Source organism: Peromyscus eremicus, chromosome 11, assembly GCF_949786415.1.
Source record: "Peromyscus eremicus chromosome 11, PerEre_H2_v1, whole genome shotgun sequence".
Lineage (NCBI taxonomy): Eukaryota > Metazoa > Chordata > Mammalia > Rodentia > Cricetidae > Peromyscus > Peromyscus eremicus.
In genome coordinates this window covers 72679123-72699834 of record NC_081427.1, presented here as the reverse complement: position 1 = coordinate 72699834, position 20712 = coordinate 72679123, and the positions used below count along the sequence as shown (strand labels likewise).

At 40.8% G+C, this 20712-nt stretch overlaps 2 protein-coding genes across 7 annotated transcripts in view; both read left to right on the top strand.

The window, feature by feature from the left end:
• Positions 1 to 20712, top strand: part of Arb2a (ARB2 cotranscriptional regulator A) — a 464203-nt gene that overhangs the window by 345940 nt on the left and 97551 nt on the right. Inside the window, exon 11 of one of the 6 annotated variants that reach the window (XM_059276569.1) lies at positions 13111 to 13403. The exons of the other annotated variants lie outside the window; for them this stretch is intronic. Coding sequence (XP_059132552.1) covers positions 13111 to 13157 — 47 coding nt within the window. The 3' untranslated portion in view covers positions 13158 to 13403. Of the gene's footprint in view, positions 1 to 13110; positions 13404 to 20712 lie in introns of those variants that run through there. 6 annotated transcript variants of the gene reach the window in all.
• Pou5f2 (POU domain class 5, transcription factor 2) lies at positions 1551 to 2881 on the top strand. Its single transcript, XM_059276576.1, has one exon. It carries the CDS (start codon positions 1623 to 1625, stop codon positions 2628 to 2630), a length of 1008 nt encoding a protein of 335 aa, XP_059132559.1. The 5' UTR covers positions 1551 to 1622; the 3' UTR covers positions 2631 to 2881.

Genomic DNA, 20712 nt, shown 5'->3' with positions numbered 1-20712 from the left:
TTGTTTCAGATTTGGATTGGTTTGGGTTTGCTTTTAGAAAGTTGTCTATAGCAGTAGTGTGAAAGATGAACCTGAAAGAGAAGCAGAAGAAACCAGCTACAAGCCAGTTATTATTGCAGTGCCTGAGAAATCCTGTGATCTATTAAGTAGGTAAGGGGAAGAAGCATGGCAGAGACAGCAAGTCCCCATGTTTCACAAGGCTGCGATCCAGTGTCTTATGTCTTGTCAATACCACGAAGTTGAAGAACAGCTCTGAAGTTTACATTTGGGTGTCTGAGTTATGATCATGTCATTGGCCAGCCCTGTGGCCTCTGAAGGAGAAGCCTAAGACTAATTTAACTTGGGACAGCAGAAATACAGATGTGGAAGTCAGAAAACAAGTCAGGGGGAAAAGTTGGCTGATACTTCCATATACTTTTTTAAAGAAGGATCAAACTATATCTTGCCAGACAGTGCATTAAACATTAGTAGAATGTGGATTTTTACAATGCTATTGGATTTGATACTTGGAAGGCTCTCAGTGACCTCAAGAAGGCCAATTTCAGTAGACATGGGTAGAGACAGAGCTGTATTGTGGTTGGCTTAAAAAATTAAAGGGCATGAGGCTGAGATCTTCCAGCCAAGGTACTCTTTTTTCTTCTTTGGAAGCTGTGGACCTGTTAGATTTTTCTTCTCCTTTCTTTCCTTGTTTTCCTCACTTGGGGCCTAGGGCTGAATGCCTGAGTTAGGGGCATGGTTGAAAGACAAGTTGAGACCTTTGTATCTCTGGTGGGAGAGAGGCCAGGGACAGAAGAGATGGTGTTGATGAGCCAGATAGTGCAAGCAGCCTTCTCAGTGGCCAGCTGCAGCTCAGGCAAGCCCAGAAACCTGTCTCCAGAGGGAACGCAAGAAGACAGAGTCTGTTGTCTATTGAGTGAGAAAGCTTGGAACCGGAAGCTGAGTTAGAATGCACGTTTGCAGGACTGGTGGGAGAAACATTAATACTCTCCAGAAATTCTGCCAGTGACGGAGTGGGAGTGCAGTGGCACAGTGTGAGTGTAGATCTAGAATCTGAGGCAGTAAACTGACCCTAGTTAGAAACTGAAGCATGTATGCCTAAATTTCTTCAGGCACAGGGACTGAGGATATTCACAGGAGGAACTTTGACATCAAGATCGTAGAAATGGAGTAGTTAATGAATGAACAGATACTGTCAGCAAGGCCTGAAATACAGGTGGCTAATTAGTATTTGTGAAGCCAAGATGGTGGTTTGGAGGGCGTGAGAAGAAAGGGACATCTGAGTTTCTGAGAACTCAAGTCAAGGCCTGGGTCCCATTCAAGGATAGGTAGGATCCAAGTAGTGACCGAGGGACCTGACTGCGTGGAGGTGCAAAGCTCCAGATTTGTACCAAGTTAGGAGTTAAAAGCAACTGTCGGAACAAGAGGCGCGGTGTTTTCAGCCAGGAGAACTCAGTTACCAGAGTCTCCAAGCCCCAGCTTCTAAACACTTGATCCTGTCTCTTACCTGCACTGCTGTCTCCGCCCACTGGGGGGCGGGGCTCGAGGGCGAGGCTGGTGGCTGTTCAGAAGCCTCGAGAGCCATCAGTTCCTACCAGACCCTTGCTGGGGGTGCTGTCCACCCCATGGCCGGGCGCAGGTCTTCAAACGTCTACCCCCTCCCAGGCAATAGTAGTGGTGGCCTGGAAAGGCCAGTGCCCGTGCGAGTTGATACCCCAACCTGGTTGAGCAGCCAAGCAGCCACAGGCAGGTTAATGGTGCGGCCAGGTATTGGACCAAGCGTCTGTCCAGGCCCTGAGGTGTGGGGAGTGCCTCTGGGTCCCTCACCTTATGAATTCCGAGGCGGGATAGCACCCTACGGAGTGGGTGAGGCAAGGGCCTGGTCCCAGAGTTCCTCTGAGGATGCCTGCCCAGGACACTACATCGCCCTGAGGTACATGCCAAATTTGGCTCTGCCAGAGGACGTTTCAGCCATACAGAAAGAGATAGAGCAGCTGGCCAAGGAGCTGAGACAGAAGAGGATGACCCTGGGGTACTCACAGGCCGATGTGGGGTTCGCTGTAGGAGCTATGTTTGGGAAGGTTCTCAGCCAGACGACCATATGCCGCTTCGAGGCCCAGCAGCTCAGCCTTGCCAACATGTGGAAGCTGCGACCCCTGCTGAAAATGTGGCTAGAGGAAGTAGATGAGAAGAACCTTCTGGGCATATGCAGAATGGAGATGATCCTGCAGCAGGCCCGGAAGCGGAGACGTGCTAGCAGAGAGAGACGCATTGGGAGCAATCTGGAGAAACTGTTCTTGCAGTGTCCAGAGCCCACGCCCCAGCAAATCAGCTATATTGCTGGGCGCCTCCGGCTGCAGAAGGATCTGGTCCAAGTGTGGTTTTCTAACCGGAGCCAGATGGGCAGTTGGCCAAGCAGTGATACCTCCCGGAGGGAGGATGTGGGGGCAACGGGGTCTCCTTTCCCAGGGCCACCAGTGTGCTTTACGCTGGCACCGGGGCTCCATTTTGATTTTCCCCACTGTGGGGGATCATGTCTTACACCCCTGTACTCCTCTACCCCATTTCCTGTGCGAGGAGCCCTGCTGTCGGCCCCAGCCACCACTCTGGGCCTCCCCAGGCTGTCAAGCTGAGGGACTTACCCTGCAGGGGAATATCAGAGAATAGAGAGAAGAGGGGCTTGTTTGGGGGTTTTAGCCTTCAGTTCTCTGCCTAAAGAATTTAAAGGATGGATCTACTACGGGAGGGTGGGAGGGAAGTTAAAGCTGGTCACTAGCTTCATTTTGTTCTTACCTTTGTTTGTCCCTGGCGTTGGCATTACAATATATTTGTGGCTTCAACACTTGTTTCTCTTTTTTTTTATTATTAAAGACGTGCCCATTGTCACTTATTGTTTCAGGAATCACAAAGAGTTTACTTCTTTAAGAAACAGTATAAGATTAAAAATGCAAGTCACAGAAAACTACTACACCAGCTTTTATTACAAACAAACAACTTTGCACAAACACAAAATCCAGGATGACAGTTACTCCCTGGCAAGGCCTAGAAATGGAATAGGAAGTAGCACAAAAGCCCTTTCAGACACATGAGCTGCCTTGGAGCCCCCTCCCCCATCCACCTTTTCACCTCCAGCCAGTGTGGTGGGGTGCATGTAGGGTCAGTTCTCCGCCTTCTCCGGATGTGCACTGCCCTGGGCCTTGCTTACCCTGACTAGTAGTGGTCATTCTGATCCAAACCTGAAGGTTCCTGAGGTTGGAAGCTGAAGCACTGCAGTCCTCAGCCCTAGTTCTCTCTTAATTCTAAGAGTTTCTTTTGGCTTCTTCCTTGGGATGTCCTTTACTTTGTTTGAAGCTGTGCCGTGCCTCTAGGGTCATTTTTGTAGTAGTTCCCTGATGGTTTGAATAGTGATGGCCAGGGCACTGTTCTTCCTGCCGTCCACACTTGACTCTACAGAACTGCTTCTCAGCGGGCACTTAAGCCCCTTTTCCAACCTTTTCCCGAAAGCTGATTTTTTTCAAGTTTTCCACTTTCATTCTGATCAATTCCTAATCTTCCTGTTCAGGGCTAGGGATAGAGCACGCAAAGGCCCTGGGTTTGATCCCAGCGTCAAAAAAAAAAAAAAAAAAACATTTTTAAAATTCTCTTTGCCTTTTGATTTTCTGGTGCAAACCTGCACAGGGTCTCTTAAAACTCCATCGCTGTGATGTAACTTGAGTGAAGGCTTTCTGCTGACTCGCTAGGTTCTGCCGCCATGCCTTTTCCTCATCAATATTCCAAATGATATAGCCAGGGCGTTTTCAGAGATCATACTGTGTCACTTTTATTTTGCACTTTGTTTTCTGAGTTAATTTTGGTTTTTATTCATGGTCTTTTCATGGTTTCTTCTGGTTCTTTTCATTATTCTTTTTTCTAATTTGTTTCTGAAGTGATTACTTTTTTTATGTGTTATTTTCTTGTTTTGTTCTGTTTTCTGGTGCCTGTTTGAGAGGTGCCCCAGGGGAGTCAGAAGGAGGAGCTGGGGCGAACTACACCCTGGCACACATGAGTCAGACAAGCCTAATGCCCCTAGTTAGTGAGTTCTTCCTCATTATAGAAACTGATAGTTCAGTATTAACTATTACGTCTGGTAAAATTTGCTATTGCAACCATTTTTTGAGTGTAAATTCAGTTTGTACAACTGAATTATATTCAAAATGTGCAGCTCTACTGCCCTCCTATTCCAATTCTGTGTCACAGTTCTGAAGTGTGAACTCTGTAGCCACTGTGCACCAACTCCTTCCCACCAGACCCCAACCATCTGCTTTGTGTCTCTGTGAATTTGTGTATTCCAGATATTTATATTAGTATATTCGTATAATATTCCCTATGTCTGACTTATCTCACTTGGCACGTTTTCAAGTCTTGTATATATGCAGTATTTGTCAGAATTCATTCTTTTTATGACTGGACAATATTCCACTGCACAAATATACTATGATTTGTGTATCTGTCTACTTAGACTAATATTGCTGTGGAGAGTTGTACTAGAGACTCCATTGAATCTGTATTTTCAGTTCTCTTGAGTAAATACCTAAGAATAAAATTGCTGAGTCAGGTGGTTCTATTAACTTATTTTCTTTTAATAACATTTTTATTAATTCTTTGAGAATTTCATTCAATGTATTGTTCATATTCATTCCCAGCCCCCAACTCCTCCCAGATCCATCCCCATCTCTCTACTTTGTTTTCTCTCAATTGATTTTTTTTTTTTTATCCCCATCCAGTCTAGTCTGTGTTCCCAAATTGTCTTGAGTCTGGGACTTGCCCTGGAGTGTGGTCAACCTACCTGAGGTCATATCATTAAAGAAACTGACTCTCCTTCTCCCAGCAATTGGCATTGTTGAGTGCCAATAGCCCATCAGCTAGGGGTAGGAATCCATGCCCACCTCTCCCTCCATGCTGGGATTTTCTCTGGCTTGAGCTTGCATGGGTCTTGTGCATGCTGTCACCACCACTGTGCACTCACATGTGCAAATGCCCTGCTGAGTCCAGAAGACACTGTCCTTATAGTCGTCCACTGCCCCGACTGTCTTGCCCCCACACCCCCTCTTCCACAGGGACCCCTGAGCCTTTGGGGAGTGGGTAAATAGAGCTCAGCCCTCTGCCGTCTCTTATTCTCTGCATGGTGGCCAGTTGTGGGTCCCTGTTAATTGCCAAGAATTGCAGGATTATTAACTTTTTGAGACACTGCCAATGGTCTTCCTCAGCAGATGTGCCATTTTGAATCCCCTCTAGGAACATATAGGGTTCAGTTTCTCCGTATTCCTGCCAACACTTGTTATCCCCCTATCATTTTTCCCATTATACCCTTCTTAGTAGATGTGAAGTGATCGTTCATTGTGGTTTATATTTGCATTTCTTCAATGAATGATATTTCACAGATGATATTGAGCTTCTTTTCATATGCTAATTGTCCATTTGTTTTTCTCTTCTTTAAAGGAATGTTGATTCAATTATTTTGCCCATTTTTAAATTGGTATTTCTTTCTTTACATATTCTAGATGTTAAAACCTTTATCAGATATGTAATTTGCAAATATTTTCTTTCATTCTGAGGATTGTCCTTTTACTCTTCATATTGTCCTTTTGATGCACAAAAGTCTTTAATTTTATATGGTGGCCTAGTTATATATACAAGATATTGTGAAACTACAGTAGTTTATACAGTATGATGGGGGAAAATCACAGAAAAAGAAATTTGACTCCTGAGTTTATTGGAATGCAAATTGGTGCCACCATCATGAAAGGCTGTTAGGTAATTCACATGAAAACTTTTTAATTTTTCCATGACCCATCATTTTAACATGTAAGAATATTTATGAGAAGATGCTTGTGTGCATATGTGAAAAAATTCAGAGGTAGGAGTAAGCATTACAATATTCCTTTTATTACTTAAAAATAAAGGTGTATTTGTTATTTTGACTTAGATCTCATGATGTAGCCCAGGTTAGCTTTCAATTAGGATTATACTCTTTTCCCATCACACTCAGCCCTAAGAAATGTTTTGTTTCTCTGTTTTTAATTGAAAATAGATTTTATACAATATGTTCTGATCATGTTTTCCGACCCAGAACTCCTCCCAAAGCCTCTCCACTCATACCCTTCCTCTCTTTATATGTATGTATGTATGTATGTATGTATGTATGTATGTATGTATGTATGTCTATCATCTATCTCATTAAAAATCAAACAGGCAACAACAAAAAATGATAGAATAGGAAAAAACAGAAAAATGAAAGACAAAGGAAATGCACAGGAAACACATACAGACACAGAGACACACACATTTGCTCATATAGAAGTCCCACAAAAACACACAATTGGAAACTATAATATATGAGCAAAAGGTGAGATTTTTTATTTAAAAAATGCCCAGACAAAGCATATGAAACAAAAAACCTCCAAAAATACCATTGAGTTCATTTTGTGTTAGCCATCTGCTGCTAGGCATGGGGTCTTCCTTTACATGAGATTTGTGTACACAGTGAGACTCCATTGGAGAAAACTAACTTTCTTTGCGATCAGTTGTCAATTGAAGATAGCTTATAGTTCAGGGATGGGGCTTGTGTCCACTTCTGCTATCAATGCTGGGACCCCATCTGCCTTGGACCTGTGCTATCCCTGTGCATGCCGCCACAGTCTCTGTGAGTTTTTATGTGTGTCAACTGTATTGTTTCTGAAAGACCTTGTTTCTTTGGTGTCCTCCATCCCCACTGGCTCTTGCGATCTGTCCACCTCCTCTTCTGCAATGTTCCCTAAGTACCGAGGGGAGGGAATTGATAGAGGCATCCCATTTAGGATTGAGTGTTCCAAGGTCTCTTACTCTCCATACATTGTCCAGTTACCTACTACAAGAGGAAACTTCTCTGATGGTGGCTGAGCAAGACACTGATCTATGAGTATAATAGAATTGTTACGTTCTTTTAGCAGGAGAGTAGTATTTGGTTTTTCGCTGGGTCCATGGCCCCAGTCTCCGGTTCTTGACCTCCAGAAGAGGGTCAGGCCTGGGCTCCATCCATTGAATGGGCCTGAATCAGAACTAGGAGCGGTTGGTTACACCTGCAGCTGTTGTGCCACTGCTGCCCTTCGTCATGTAGGCAGGTCACCATTGTAGACAGCGGGTTTGGCAGCTTCGTTAGTGTTTACCTCCCGCCTCTGATGTGTACAGAGTGACTGCTGGTACCATGAACGTAGTTAGTGGGGGTGAAGGTCCTAATTAGGCACTGACTCAACTTTTCTGTGTTCAATGAGATATGTAGGTATTGTCCTCAGCAATGGGGCATTACGACCAGTTTGTGGAGAGGAACTAATAGCCTTAGCAGTGTCTGGGTTGTTTGGGGGTTTCCATGGGCCTCCTTTGGCCAACAGCTCAATTAGATGTAATCCACTCCTGGCAGTGGAGGTTTCACTTAATTGCAAGAAATGTCCAATTGGAACTGTTTCTCTCCCATTATTTGGTGATTCTATTTATATTTTCCATATGTGTATGGAAGCTAAGAAGCTTCTAGTATAGTAGGTTTCCTTACAACTCTTTAAAGGGCCTTTAGTTTTAGATATCTTCTCTGTGCTCCTTCTCGTACCTTCCTCTTCCCTCCCCAACTCCATTAACCCTCCTTTCCCAGTCTCAACCCCCACCCCCCCATCCATCTATAACTATCTACTCTTTTTTATCCTTTCTTGAGAGATACTTCCCTCCCCACGAATCCCTTATTCTGTACCTAGCCTCTATGGTTATAGGGATTGTAGTTTGCCTTTCAAAGACTTAACAGCTAATATACATATGTAAGCAAATCGGTGCCATATTTGGGGTTTGGGGGGGTACTGGGTTACCTTATTCACAATTATTTTTTCTAGCTCCATCCATTTGCCTGTTAGTTTTATGACTTTGGTTTTTAAATAGCTGAGTAATGTTACATTGTGTAAATGGCACCACATTTTCTTTACCCATTCATCCATTGACAAACATCCAGGCTGTTTTCAGTTTCTGACTCTTATAAATAGAGCAACAATAAACATGACAGAACAAGTGTCTCTGTAGTAGAATGTAGAGTTCTTTAGATATGTGGCTAAGAGTGGTATAGCTGGATCTTCAGGTAGATCTATTTCCAGTTTTTTGATTTCTATAGTGGCTGTACATGTTTGCACCATCACTAGAAGTAGGTAAATGTTACCCTTTCTCTACATCCTGGCCAGAATGAGGTATCATTTTTTTTATTCATCTTGACCATTCTTAGTGGGGTAATATGAAATCTCAAAGTAGTTTTATTTGCATTTTGCTGGTGACTAAAGATGTTGAACATTTCTGCAAGTATTTCTCAGCCATTTGGGTTTCTTCTTTTGAGAATTCCCTGTTTAGATCTGTACCCTATTTTTAATTGTTTTCTTGATATCCAGGCTTTTTAGTTCTCTGTATATTTTGGATATTAGCCCTCTATTGGATGTGTAGTTGGTTAAAAAAAAAAAAAGTCTTTTCCCATTCTGTAACCTGCTGCTTTATCCAAATGATGATAATGTTCTTTGCCATACATAAGCTTTTCAGTTTCATAAGTCCCATTTAATAATTGTTGCTCTTAGTGCCTGTGCTATTTAATGAGTTCAGAATTATTTCCCACTTTCTCTTCTATCAAATTCAGTGTATTTGGTCTTACATTGCAGTCCTTGGTCTTTTGGAGTTAAGTTTTATGCAGGGTAATAAATATGAATCTATTTGGATCCTTCTACATGTAGTCATCCAGTTTGACCTGCGCCATGTATAAAAGAAGCTGTCTTTCTCCAGTGTGTATTTCTTGCTTCTTTATCAATATCGGGTGTCCATAACTATGTGGACTTGGGTGTGGGTCTTCAGTTCTCTTTTGATTTGTGTGTCTGTTTTTATATCAATACCATGCTGTTTTTATTACTATAACTCTGCAATACAATTTGAGATTAGAGATGGCGATACATCCAGCAGTTCTTTTATTATTCAGGATTTTTTTAATCTCTCCTTGGTTTTTTGTGTCCCCATATAAACTGGAAATTTCCATTTAATTTCTGTGGAGAATTATGTTGGAATTTTGATGGGGATTGCATGAATCTGAAGATTGTTAGGATGGCCATTTTCACTATGTTAATCCATGAGCATGGGGAATTTTTCCATCTTGTGATATCTTCTTCAGTTTCTTTCCCTGTGTGATAAAGTTTTTATCACACAGTTCTTTTACTTTGATGGAAGTTTTTGTCAGCTGTAATGTTTTCTGTACCATTTTTAGGGTCTTTTTTGTATACAGTCATATTGTCTGTGAATAAAGATACTTTGACTTCTTTTCGTATTTGTATCCCCTAGATCTCCTTCAGTTATCTTATTGCTCTAGCTAAGACATCAAATATTATATTGAATAGATGTGGAGAGAGTGGACATCCTTGTCTTGTTTCTGATCTTAGTGGAAATGCTTTGAGTATCTCTCTTTTTAGGTTGCTGTCAGCTATGGGTTTGCTGTGTATTTCCTTTATTATTTTGAGTATATCTCGTATGTCCCTAGTCTCTCCAGGACTTTTATCATGAAGGATAAAAGTAGATGTAGATGATAATGTGCTTTTTGTCTTTCAGTCTGTTTATGTGGTGGATTGCATTTATCAATTTACATATGTCCCAACAACTATTTTTGAAAAAGCCTGTTCAAAATTTAACAATCCACAGTATACCTTTATCCCAGTCATCTTTGTCTGTAAAATAGTAATTTCTCGTTATAAAATACTTCTTTTTTTTTATTTTATTTTACAATACAATATTCCCTTGTTCTCCCCCCTCCCCTTGCCCCTAGTCCACCCCCCATTCCCACCTCCTCCAGGGCAAAGCCTCCCCCAAGGACTGAGATCAACCTGGTAGACTCAGTCCAGGCAGGTCCAGTCCCCTCCTCCCAGGCCGAGCCAAGCGACCCTGCATAAGCCCCAGGTTTCAAACAGCCAACTCATGCAATGAGCACAGGACCAGGTCCCACTGCCTGGATGCCTCCCAAACAGATCAAGCCAATCAACTGTCTCACCCATTCAGAGGGCCTGATCCAGTTGGGGGCCCCTCAGCCATTGCTCCGGGAGTCCAATTAGCGAGAAAGAGGAGGATTTATATGAGCGAGAATAGTTGAGACCAAGGTTGGATAAAGCACAGGGACAAATAGCCAAACAAATGGAAACACATGAACTATAAAATACTTCTTAAAAGAACAAATGCAACCTTTTCAATTTTGCTTGCATTTGTTATTTCTATAAAAGACATTTCTCTAAACAGGAGTGTAGCTGGAAGTTTTGTGGGACACAGGAAAACTTCCAGCTACACAGGAGTACTGAGTCATAAACACACACACACACACACACACACACACACACACACACACACACACACTTACATATCTAGTATGTTAGGCTTTAGAAGACATTGCTAAAGATTAAGATTTTAGGAAATTTTAAAAAACCAAATGCCCATTAATTCAAGAGTGTGATGTTGCTCAGAAAGTGTAGACACCTGCCATATGTCTATTTTCTTGTGCACCATGGTAATTTACAATAACTATCTGTGTGTTTATATACCTTTGTGTGGTTAACCCATATTTAGAGTATAATATAACCCAAGTCATTTCTGTGTTTCAGAATGTTTATTTTCAATTTTAAAAAGTATTTGAAAATATAAAATTCTGCTTTTAACACAGAACCTTCCATGCTTGTCATTTTTGAAGCAACCAAACGAATACAAAGGAGACCTATGGATTTGTGCGTTGAAAGGCAGGGTCGGTTTCTAGGATTCTATCTCTATCCATTTGAAGCCCTCCTGGTACCTAGTAGAATCCTTAAAGCAAGCCCTGGTAACATCAGAGAACAACAACACTACAGGAAGCCCAGGAAGGGGCTCTGTGAGTTGTTGCCATGGGTTCTTGGCCACTCAGCCGCCTCACTGCAGCTAGAAGACCTGCTGTGAACTTGCACAGAGCTGGCTGCTTTGGCTTGAACTTGGACATCTTAGACTTCCCTCCTCCTGACTTCCAACAAAATGACAAAATAAAACTGACTTTACTTACTACTATTCACTCTTCGACTGCCTGCCTGCCAAAGACTCCGTTGAAACAGGAAAAATTGGGGCCTTCTGAAAAAGTCACTACATTTTAAATTCATTCCTTCTAAAACTGTACAGCGTGTTTGGCATTCCTTCTGCAAGGGAATGACTATTTTGTTTCCCAGTTAGTCCTCTTTTTTCTGTTAGCCTGTATAGACTAGGACCCTTCCAAGTAGTGGATGTAACTGTCAGGGCAGTATTATGACAGATACTTACTTAATTTGATTTGTTGTTTTAGAATGGATGATAATGCATAAATTTAAAACTCATGATTGAGTAGAGTAAAATCTTTTTATGTATCAGAATTGGAGGTTTTATTAAAGATACTTTTAGAGGCTTAGGCACAATGGTTAAGAGAATGGGAGACATTCAAAAGAAATGAACACAGGCCTCTCAAAGAAAACCACCCTCTGTCGTCTTTAGAGTAGTCATACAAACTATTCTAGTACTTTCTGTTTCTTTGTAATATTTGTATTTATTCTTTGAGAACTTCATACAAGTACAAATATACTGTTATTTTTATCATCTGCACCTCTGCCTTCACTCCCAACTCATCCAGGACTTTCCCCAACACATTCTTCTCCCAACTTTGTGTCCTGTTTTTCTTTTATTATTTTATAATCTACTGAATGCAATTTAAAATCTTTTTTTTTTTTTTTTTTTTTGGTTTTTTCGAGACAGGGTTTCTCTGTGTAGCTTTGCGCCTTTCCTGGAACTCACTTGGTAGCCCAGGCTGGCCTTGAACTCACAGAGATCCGCCTGGCTCTGCCTCCCGGGTGCTGGGATTAAAGGCATGCGCCACCACCGCCTGGCTCAATTTAAAATCTTAATATGTCTTTTTAGTTGAAAGCAAATCTTTGTTGGTAGGCCATTGCATAATACTATCAAACAAAATATGCTGGATTAGCTGGCTTAAACATCAGAAATCTGTCTCCACACTGGTGTGGAGTCTGAATGTGAGATCTGGGTATTAGCACTGAGAGAAGGCCAGGTTTGTCTCCTTGGCTCACAGACGACCTCCTGGTCCTTGTATCTTTGTTATCTTTCTTCTGAATGTCTTGCTCATATCCCTCATGTATGAGGCTGTGAATCTCATTTGTTTATAATCTACTCTAATAATCTCTTTTAGCTGAACTATCTGTAAAGAGCCTATCTCTGAACACAGGCATAATCTGGAAGTAATACCATGGCATATGAGTATTTTTGGAGATACTATTTCTCCCATAAATGAGCTAAAATTTAAACTAAATTGACATGTTTGTATCTAGTCACAAATAGATGATTTATTACTTGGGGTATGTGTACATGTACATATACATCATATACGTATAAGTGTGTTTCTGGGTTTCAATATGGGCTCAGTAACCTACTGTCCCTGTTACTTTAAACAAGTTAATTCATTCAAGAGCCTTGGTTTACATCTATCAATAAACAGGATAAAAGTTGATAAAATTTGGCTACTATTAAAAGAAATCTTCAGGAAATCTATCTCTTATGTAGCACTAAATAACTTCCTTCATAATGCTGCTATCACAGTTTGCCTATGATTTGCTTATAGCTCACAAAAATAATTCTTCTGCATCTCTGTAAACTAAAGCATTTAACAACTGGTAGCCCAAAATAAATAAAAGAGCAGAATAGTCAATAGTCATTAGTCTCAGTTGCCAGAGAACTTTCATAATGGAAAATTTCATTGCTGATGATAATGGTTGAAATACAAGTATAAAGCTGGCGATGGTGGCACACACCATAATCTCTGTACTCTGGAGGCTGAGACATGCAGATCTCTATACACAGATCTCAGTACAGGGCTAGCCTGAACTACTGTCTCAAAAGAGACAGTTGGGGCAGATTTATAACAGTCTGTTCTCTTAGTTGACAACTAGGTAATAGGACAATTGACAATGTTTTCACTTAAAGGATTCAGATTGAACCTTTCTAACAACCGTATAGCATTATATAGTTTAAATGAATGCTCTCTCTTTTTTCCAGCCTACAAGTGCATAATATCCACAGTAAGAACAAAGCGGTATACCTAGGATTTATATCAGAGGCTGGTGAAGCAGAATGCAGATGTGAGCAGAGCAGGTGGCACACTCACCAGACTGAGAGCTGCACAGAAGGCTGCCTTCTTGATCAGCTGTTTCTCATTTCCTCCTCCCAAATACAAGCATGATCCTCCCATTGTTCATACAATCTCTTCATTGAACATTACTATTATGTAGATGAAGAAAAGTCCAGATGTCCTCCAAAGTCTACATATTAAAGGTTTGGTCTCTACCTTGGTCCAGCTGGAAGGTGGTGGTGCTTTAGAAAGTGGGACCCAATGGAGGGCTTCCGCTTATTTGGGACATACCCTTGAAGGGATAATGGGACCTGGCCCCTCCCCTTCATCTGTTTGCTTTCTGGACATAAGAGGAATGCCTTTGCTCTGCCACATGCCCCCACCACTATGTGTGCTTCACCTAAGCCCCAAGCCAGCAGGACCAAATGGGTATGGACTGAACTCTTCAGAAGAGTGAGCCTAGATAAACCTTGCATCCATGTAAACTGATTGTCTCAGGTGTTTGTTACAGTAACAGAGGTGGACCAGGAGAAGTACCCACGTACTCTCTGGCTTTTCTAAGATCTGCTATTCCAGCTTGCTAGAGCTGTCAAGGCACCTCAGAGTAGATGGCTTAAGCCAGAAGCTATTGTCCCTGGAGACTGAAAGTCTCAGATTAATGTGAAGGAGGGACTGGTTCACTGGCAAGCTGTAAACCAAGAGTGTCTTCCCTCTTTCCTTGCATGAAGTCACCTCTCTGTGACACTGTGTGTCATCTTCCTTCTATGCATGTCTTTGTCCACACTGCCATGTCATATAAAGGTAATAATCATCCTGATATGCTTAGGGCTGGGCCTACCCAATGACTTCTTTTACATTGATCACCTCTATAAAGACCTAAGCTCCAAGTAAGATCATGTTTTAAGATATGAAAGCTTAGAATATCAATTTGAAGGGACTATAATTCAACCCATAATACCTACCACTCCCAGGGAAAATCCAGGTTTGTATTGGAAAACAGATATGAGAAGACAGTTGAACAGAAGACGGTTTTTCCCTACAAAGGAATTAAATAGGAGATAGCAACATGATAAAAAAGAAAACTCATTAGACATAGAGCCACACTGTTTCAGGTCTATGGTCTATCTTTTTGGCACTTTTCTAAATAATATCACTATTCTATATATACCTTGTGAGGAAAGAGAGAGAGAGAGAGAGACAGAGACAGAGACAGAGAGAGAGACAGAGAGAGAGACAGAGAGAGAGACAGAGAGAAGGAGTTTTCTGGAAATCAAATCTAGAGCTTTATACATACCAATCATGCCCTGTACAACTGAGCTATATCCGGTATCTCGGTATCTCTTCTCTGGAAATTTGAAAATATGTCTCAACTAAAAACTGTGGGGCTTCCAATATACAAATAATAAACAGGCTGAGAAAGAAATCAGAGAATCAACATCCTTTACAATAGTCTCAAATAATATAAAATATCTCAGCATAACTTTAATCAAGCAAGTGAAAGACCTGTATGACAAGAACTTCAAGTCTTTGAAGAAAGAAGTTGAAGAAGCTATCAGAAGTTGGAAAGATCTCCCATGCTCATGGATTAATAGGATTAATATAGTAAAAATGCCCATCTTACCAAAACAATCTACAGATTCAATGCAGTCCTCACTAAATTCACAACACAATTCTTTACAGACCTTGAAAGAACAATACTCAACTTCATATGGAAAAACAAAAAATCCAGGATGACTAAAACAATCCTGTATAATAAGAGAACTTCCAGAGGTATCACCATCTCTGATTTTAAGCTCTAATACAGAGCTATGGAAATAAAAACTGCATGATATTGATATAAAAACAGACACATGGATCAATGGGATCAAATTAATTAAAGACCCAGGTGTATATTCACATACTTACATGCACCTGATTTTTTAAAAAGAAGCCAAAATTATACAATGGAAAAAAGAAAGCATCTCCAACAAATGGTGTTATGTAACAGGAATTCTAATTGGTCTTAATAAAAACCCAGAGTCAGACATAGGGTTAAATGCTGAAAGATCAGTGAGACAAAAGAGCAAGCCACAGTTACCACCTCTTACCTTGCCAACTCCTCAGCCTGAAAGAGGGTGAGCTCCTGTCTCCTCCCACCATATCATCATTTCTCTCTCTCTGCCTAGCCATATCACTTACTGTCTCCACCTCCCTAGTGCTAGAATTAAAGACATGAGATCCCAAGTGCTGGGATCAAAGGTGTGTGCCACCACTGCCTGCCTTTGTTTCTCTTTTAGACTGGATCAATCTTGTGTAGCCCAGGGTAGCCTTCAACTCTACAGAGATCTGCCTCAGTGTCACAAGTGCTAGGATTAAAGGTGTATGTCACTACTGCCTGGCCTCTATGGCTAACTAGCAGCTTAGATCCTCACTCTGATCTTTAGGCAAGCTTTATTTGTTAGTTCACAAATAAAATATTACCGTAGTGCTGGTCTAACTGGATGCTGGCATGTAGAAGAATGCAGATCAATTCATATTTATCACTCTGCACAAAACTCAAGTCCAAGTGGATCAGAGACCTCAACATAAATCCAGATACACTGAACCTGATAGAAGAAAAAGTGGGAAATAATCTGGAATGGCATTGGCACAGGAGACTACTTCCTGAACAAAACACCAATAACATAGGCACTAAGATCAACTATTAATAAATGGGACCTCATGAAATTGAAAAGTGTCTGTAAGGTAAAGGACACTGTGGATAGGACAAAATGGAAGCCTACAGAATGGGAAAAGATCTTCACTAACCTGACATTCAACAGAGGGTTGATTTCTAAAATATATAAAGAACTCAAGAAACTAGGTATCAACAAAGCAAATAATCTAATTTAAAAAATGGGGTGCAGATCTAAACAGAGAATTCTCAACAGAAGAATCTCAAATGGCCAAGCGACACTTAGGAGATGTTCAACATCCTTAGCCATCAGGGAAATGCAAATAAAATAATGACACTGAGATTCCATCTTATACCTGTCAGAATGGCTAAGATCAAAAACACAAGAGACAGCTCATGCTAGAGAGGATATGGAGCAAGGGGAACACTCCTCCATTGCTGGTGGAAGTACAAACTTGTACAGCCACTTTTGGAAGTCAATGTGGCATTTCCTCAGAAAACTGGGAATCAACCTACCAAAAGATCCAGTTATACCACTCTTGGGCATATAAATCATACCACAAGGACACTTGCTCAGCTATGTTAATAGCAGCTTTATTTGTAATAGCCAGAACCTGGAAACACCTTAGATGTCCCTCTACCAAGGAATGGATAAAAAAAAAAAAAGTGGCACATTTACACAATGTAGTATTACTCAGCTGTTAAAAACAAGGACACAGGAAATTTGCAGGCAAATGGATGGAACTAGAAAAAATTATCCTGAGTGAGGTAACCCAGAATGAGAAAAACAAACATGGTTATGTACTCACTCATAAGTGGGTATTAGCTATAAAATAAAGGATAACCATGAAGAGTTCATGGGGAGAGGGACCCCCAGATCTCCCTGGGGAGGGGAAATAGAAGAGATTTCATGATTGGATCCAGGGCTGGTAGAGTTGCGAACATGAGCAATCAGGTTGAGGTGGATAGAGGGAGAATGCTAAGGGATTGCTGGGGGCACTTCAGAGTCAGGCAGAAGCCTGGCGCAGGGCAGTCTCCCAGGAGTCTATGGGGAGGACCCCAGCTTTGACTCCAGCAATAGTGGATAAGTAGCTGAACTGGCCGTCTCCTGTGGCCAATTTGGTGCCTGGCCCAACTGTCATCAGAGAGGTGTCATCCAGCAACTGATGGAGGCAGATGCAGAGACCCACAGTCAAACATTGGGTGGAGTTCCGGAATCCTACGGAGGAGGAGGAGGAGGAGGAGGAGGAGGAGGAGGAGGAGGAGGAAAGAGGAGTGTGGGAGCAGGGTGCGGGGTGGGTGGGGGGTCAAGGACACCAGGGAAGGCTCACACAGTCAACAACCTAGTTCAGAAGGGCTCACAGAGACTGAACCAACAACCAGGGAACCTGCATGACACTGACCTAGGCACTCTGCATATATGTTACAGTTATGTAGCTTGGTCTTCTTTTGTAGCTCCTAACAGCAGGAAAGGGGACTGTCTCCAACTCTTTTACTGGCTTTTAGGACTCTATTTCCCATATTGGGTTGCCTTGCTCAGCCTTATTACATGAGGAGATGCTTAAGTCCTACTCTAACTTGATATGCCATGTTTTATTGATATTCTTAGGAGACCTGCCCTTTCCTGGAGACAAAGGATGAGGGGATTAGGTGTGGGAAGGGAGGGAATTTGGGGGAGAGGGACTGGGAGAGGAGGATGCAGGAAGGGGAGATGTTGCTGCCAGGATGTAAAATAAATAGATGAATAATTTTTAAAAACCCTCCATCAAAAACTGGGTATTGAAAAGAAATAATACCATTCACTGTAGTTTGATAAGTTTAAATATCATTCATTAAAATATGGAATTAAAAGTAAACCTGGGGCTAATGAAGTTAGTAGGCATTTGTTTTTTCTATTTTGAAAACAGGAGAGTTGATCCCATGTATGAGAGTAGAAGGCATTACTTGGGAAGAGATCTTGGATACCTTGATGAAGACATAATTCATTTTCCCAGAGAAATACTTGGCATCAGGTGCTTGACCTGAACCATCTCACCAGACTGAGTCTGACCAGAGTGCTACTAAACATTGCCAGTCATTAAACATCATCAAATTAGTGTATCATGGTCAATCTTGTCACTCATCTTTAATTTGTTATGATTATATGCACTTAAGAAAACAGCTAAAAACAGCATAGAGGATGTTTGGACAGTGGGTTGTTGTTTCTATAAACACTTTTAAGAATATTGCTAACTATAAGTAAATACCAAGTATGATTTTCAGCTGTAACCTTAAATCATTCTTTCTGTTATAATCAGCCATACAGATGATCACATTCCATTTATTACATGCCATTAGTGTGCTTAGTGAATGTGTACTAACTTAAAATGTAAACTGTTTTCCTTAGCACCCCAAAAGGTAAGCATGCTCACAGCATGGATAAAAAGAGAATGTCTTTGTGCTTCGGTGTCACAGCATTAAGGTAGCTAATCAACAGCCATAGATTTTTGTCTTCTAGGCCAAGAAATTTTAAATAAAATACTAACAGAAATGTGATGTTTTTCATGGAAAGTGAAAGGGTCTTTATCCTTTTTATTTGGGATACCAGATAATGGCACAATCCATAAAAAAATGTATCGTTTTAATTTTTAAACTGAGTTTCCTATATTAGTCAGTAAACAATTTATTTGATGAACATTCTTTATGCACACATCTGTACCATGTGAACATCTAAGAAACAGAAGGGACTTGAGTTTATGATTTAAATATTTTCTTACAGTTGATCCAGTGACGCTGCTGTTGAAATAAACCATACATAAATAAACTATCACTTCCTACTAAAAGCCAACTCTGTATATTCGGTCATTGTTTCAGTGAGGACAATAATGAATCATTTGTCTGGTGGAGTATTGCATAGTCATTCTAAGACTCACTGTAAGAATCTACCTGTACTAATCACAGGCATGCATTTATATTTTACTACATTATCTGACTATACATGTTTTATGTTACTTAGTTCGCATCAATATTAAAGTTTGAAACTATATATGAGTAATGACTTGACTTCTCACATTATTCTCAATAGTGGTACATATATTCATTAATATTCATATTTAAAATATATCAGACCAAAATGTGTGTTATATGTGCCATTGGTAATAACCCAGAACATGGCATGCAAAACAAGAATACGCAGCCTCTCTCAGATGTGGAAGTCCCCAAACTTCAGATCAAGCAGCTTTGACCATTTCCCAGCAACATCTGTCTTCCTTACACTCTTATAGACAGCAACATTGTCCCTCTGTGCTTGCTCTTCAGCAGTATTTAAAGGACAAAATACCTGGAAAATAGATAAGGAGTGCATGTGGTGAGAAAGGAATCCAGGGGTTGAGGATAACTCCCCAGTGGTGAGTTTTAGAGGACTATACACGTTAGCTCTACAAAGAAATAAGCTAGGAGCCAGTGAAAGGCCATGTGACCACTGTGAAGACTTGTTATCACCAGGAGGTAAGTGGAGGACTAAGAGGAGAAACAGACAGCAAACCAGAACAGGAGAGAGCATGGAGAGACAGCTGTGCAAGCCTTCCATGTGACTTGTAGTAGTATTCCCACACTGCCTTCAACATAGCATGTACTCATCTGCCTAACTGCACCCCGAAGCACTTTGGTGCCATCTCTCCTCTAGGCCAGAGTTTACCTGAAAGCACGCAGAGACTTAGTCTAGTAGTTAGTATTGATTCTGCTTTATCTACTAAAATAACTCATTTAATATTTCAAAGGTGAGTCACTTATATTTCAGGGTTTCCAGGTATTCAATGTTTCTCCCTCACTATTGTTATTTCCTTTATGGCACTGTTGATCACAGGGCCTTGTGCATACTAGGCAACTCATCTATTTTACATATATTCCCCAGGCTGAATGTCTCTCCCGGGTCCACTTTCATTGATGTCTATAATAATGTAATAAACAATGATAGAATGTCGTGATCTATTTGAAAAAAACTTTTTGGAATTTTTAAGTTCTGTGTATTTTTCATTTTATTTGTTTCTATGCTTCACTAAAAATAGTCCCTAAATCTCATACGTAAATATATCTTTTTTGGGTGTGTGTGTGTGAAGTTTAAGACAATGTCTCATTATGTAGCTCTGAATGTCCTGGAACTTGCTGTGTAGACCAGGTTGGCCTCTAACTCAGAGAGATGAGCCTGCCTCTGCTTCCCAAGTGCTGCAATAAATATTCTGTATTTTTATGTTGTAATAAAATCCATAGCTCACAAATTATTTTATATATTTTATTTTTAAATATGAGATTTTTATCCTTTTCTTCCTTTTGTTCTTTTTTCTAGTTCTGATTTCTTTTTCTGATTATCACTTCCTGAATTGTCTTACTGTATAATATCTTTTAGTAGTGTGTATTGTATCACTTTGGAAGAAGTAAGGATATTAGTTCATCAAAGCAGCTGCTGTTTATCCTCTTCCATCATCATAGATATTAGGAAGTAGGTGGTCAGTGTTCCCTCACTGTTTCATATACAATAATGCTCCATGACATGTCACGATGGTACTCACAACAAAAAGAACTTACTAGCTATACTGACAGGCAAACCAACTATTATAAAATATTGAATTTTATAGATTGAAAGTCTATTTTAATTGCTGAACATTTGAATACATCTAGCAGCCACTGTAATAGGAAAGCAAATGCCATAAAATTAATTGGTGATATTCCTTCCTTAAGGGGCAGATAAAGGAATAATGAATCTTAAGATCAGCGGTTGTCTGTCCTGAATTTAACAATAGTAACTTTATTGCCTCTTTTTTGGGGGAGTAACGGGTTTTTGCTTATGCTCCCTCATCACAGTCCATCATCCATGGAAGTCCAGGCAGGAACTCTCAGT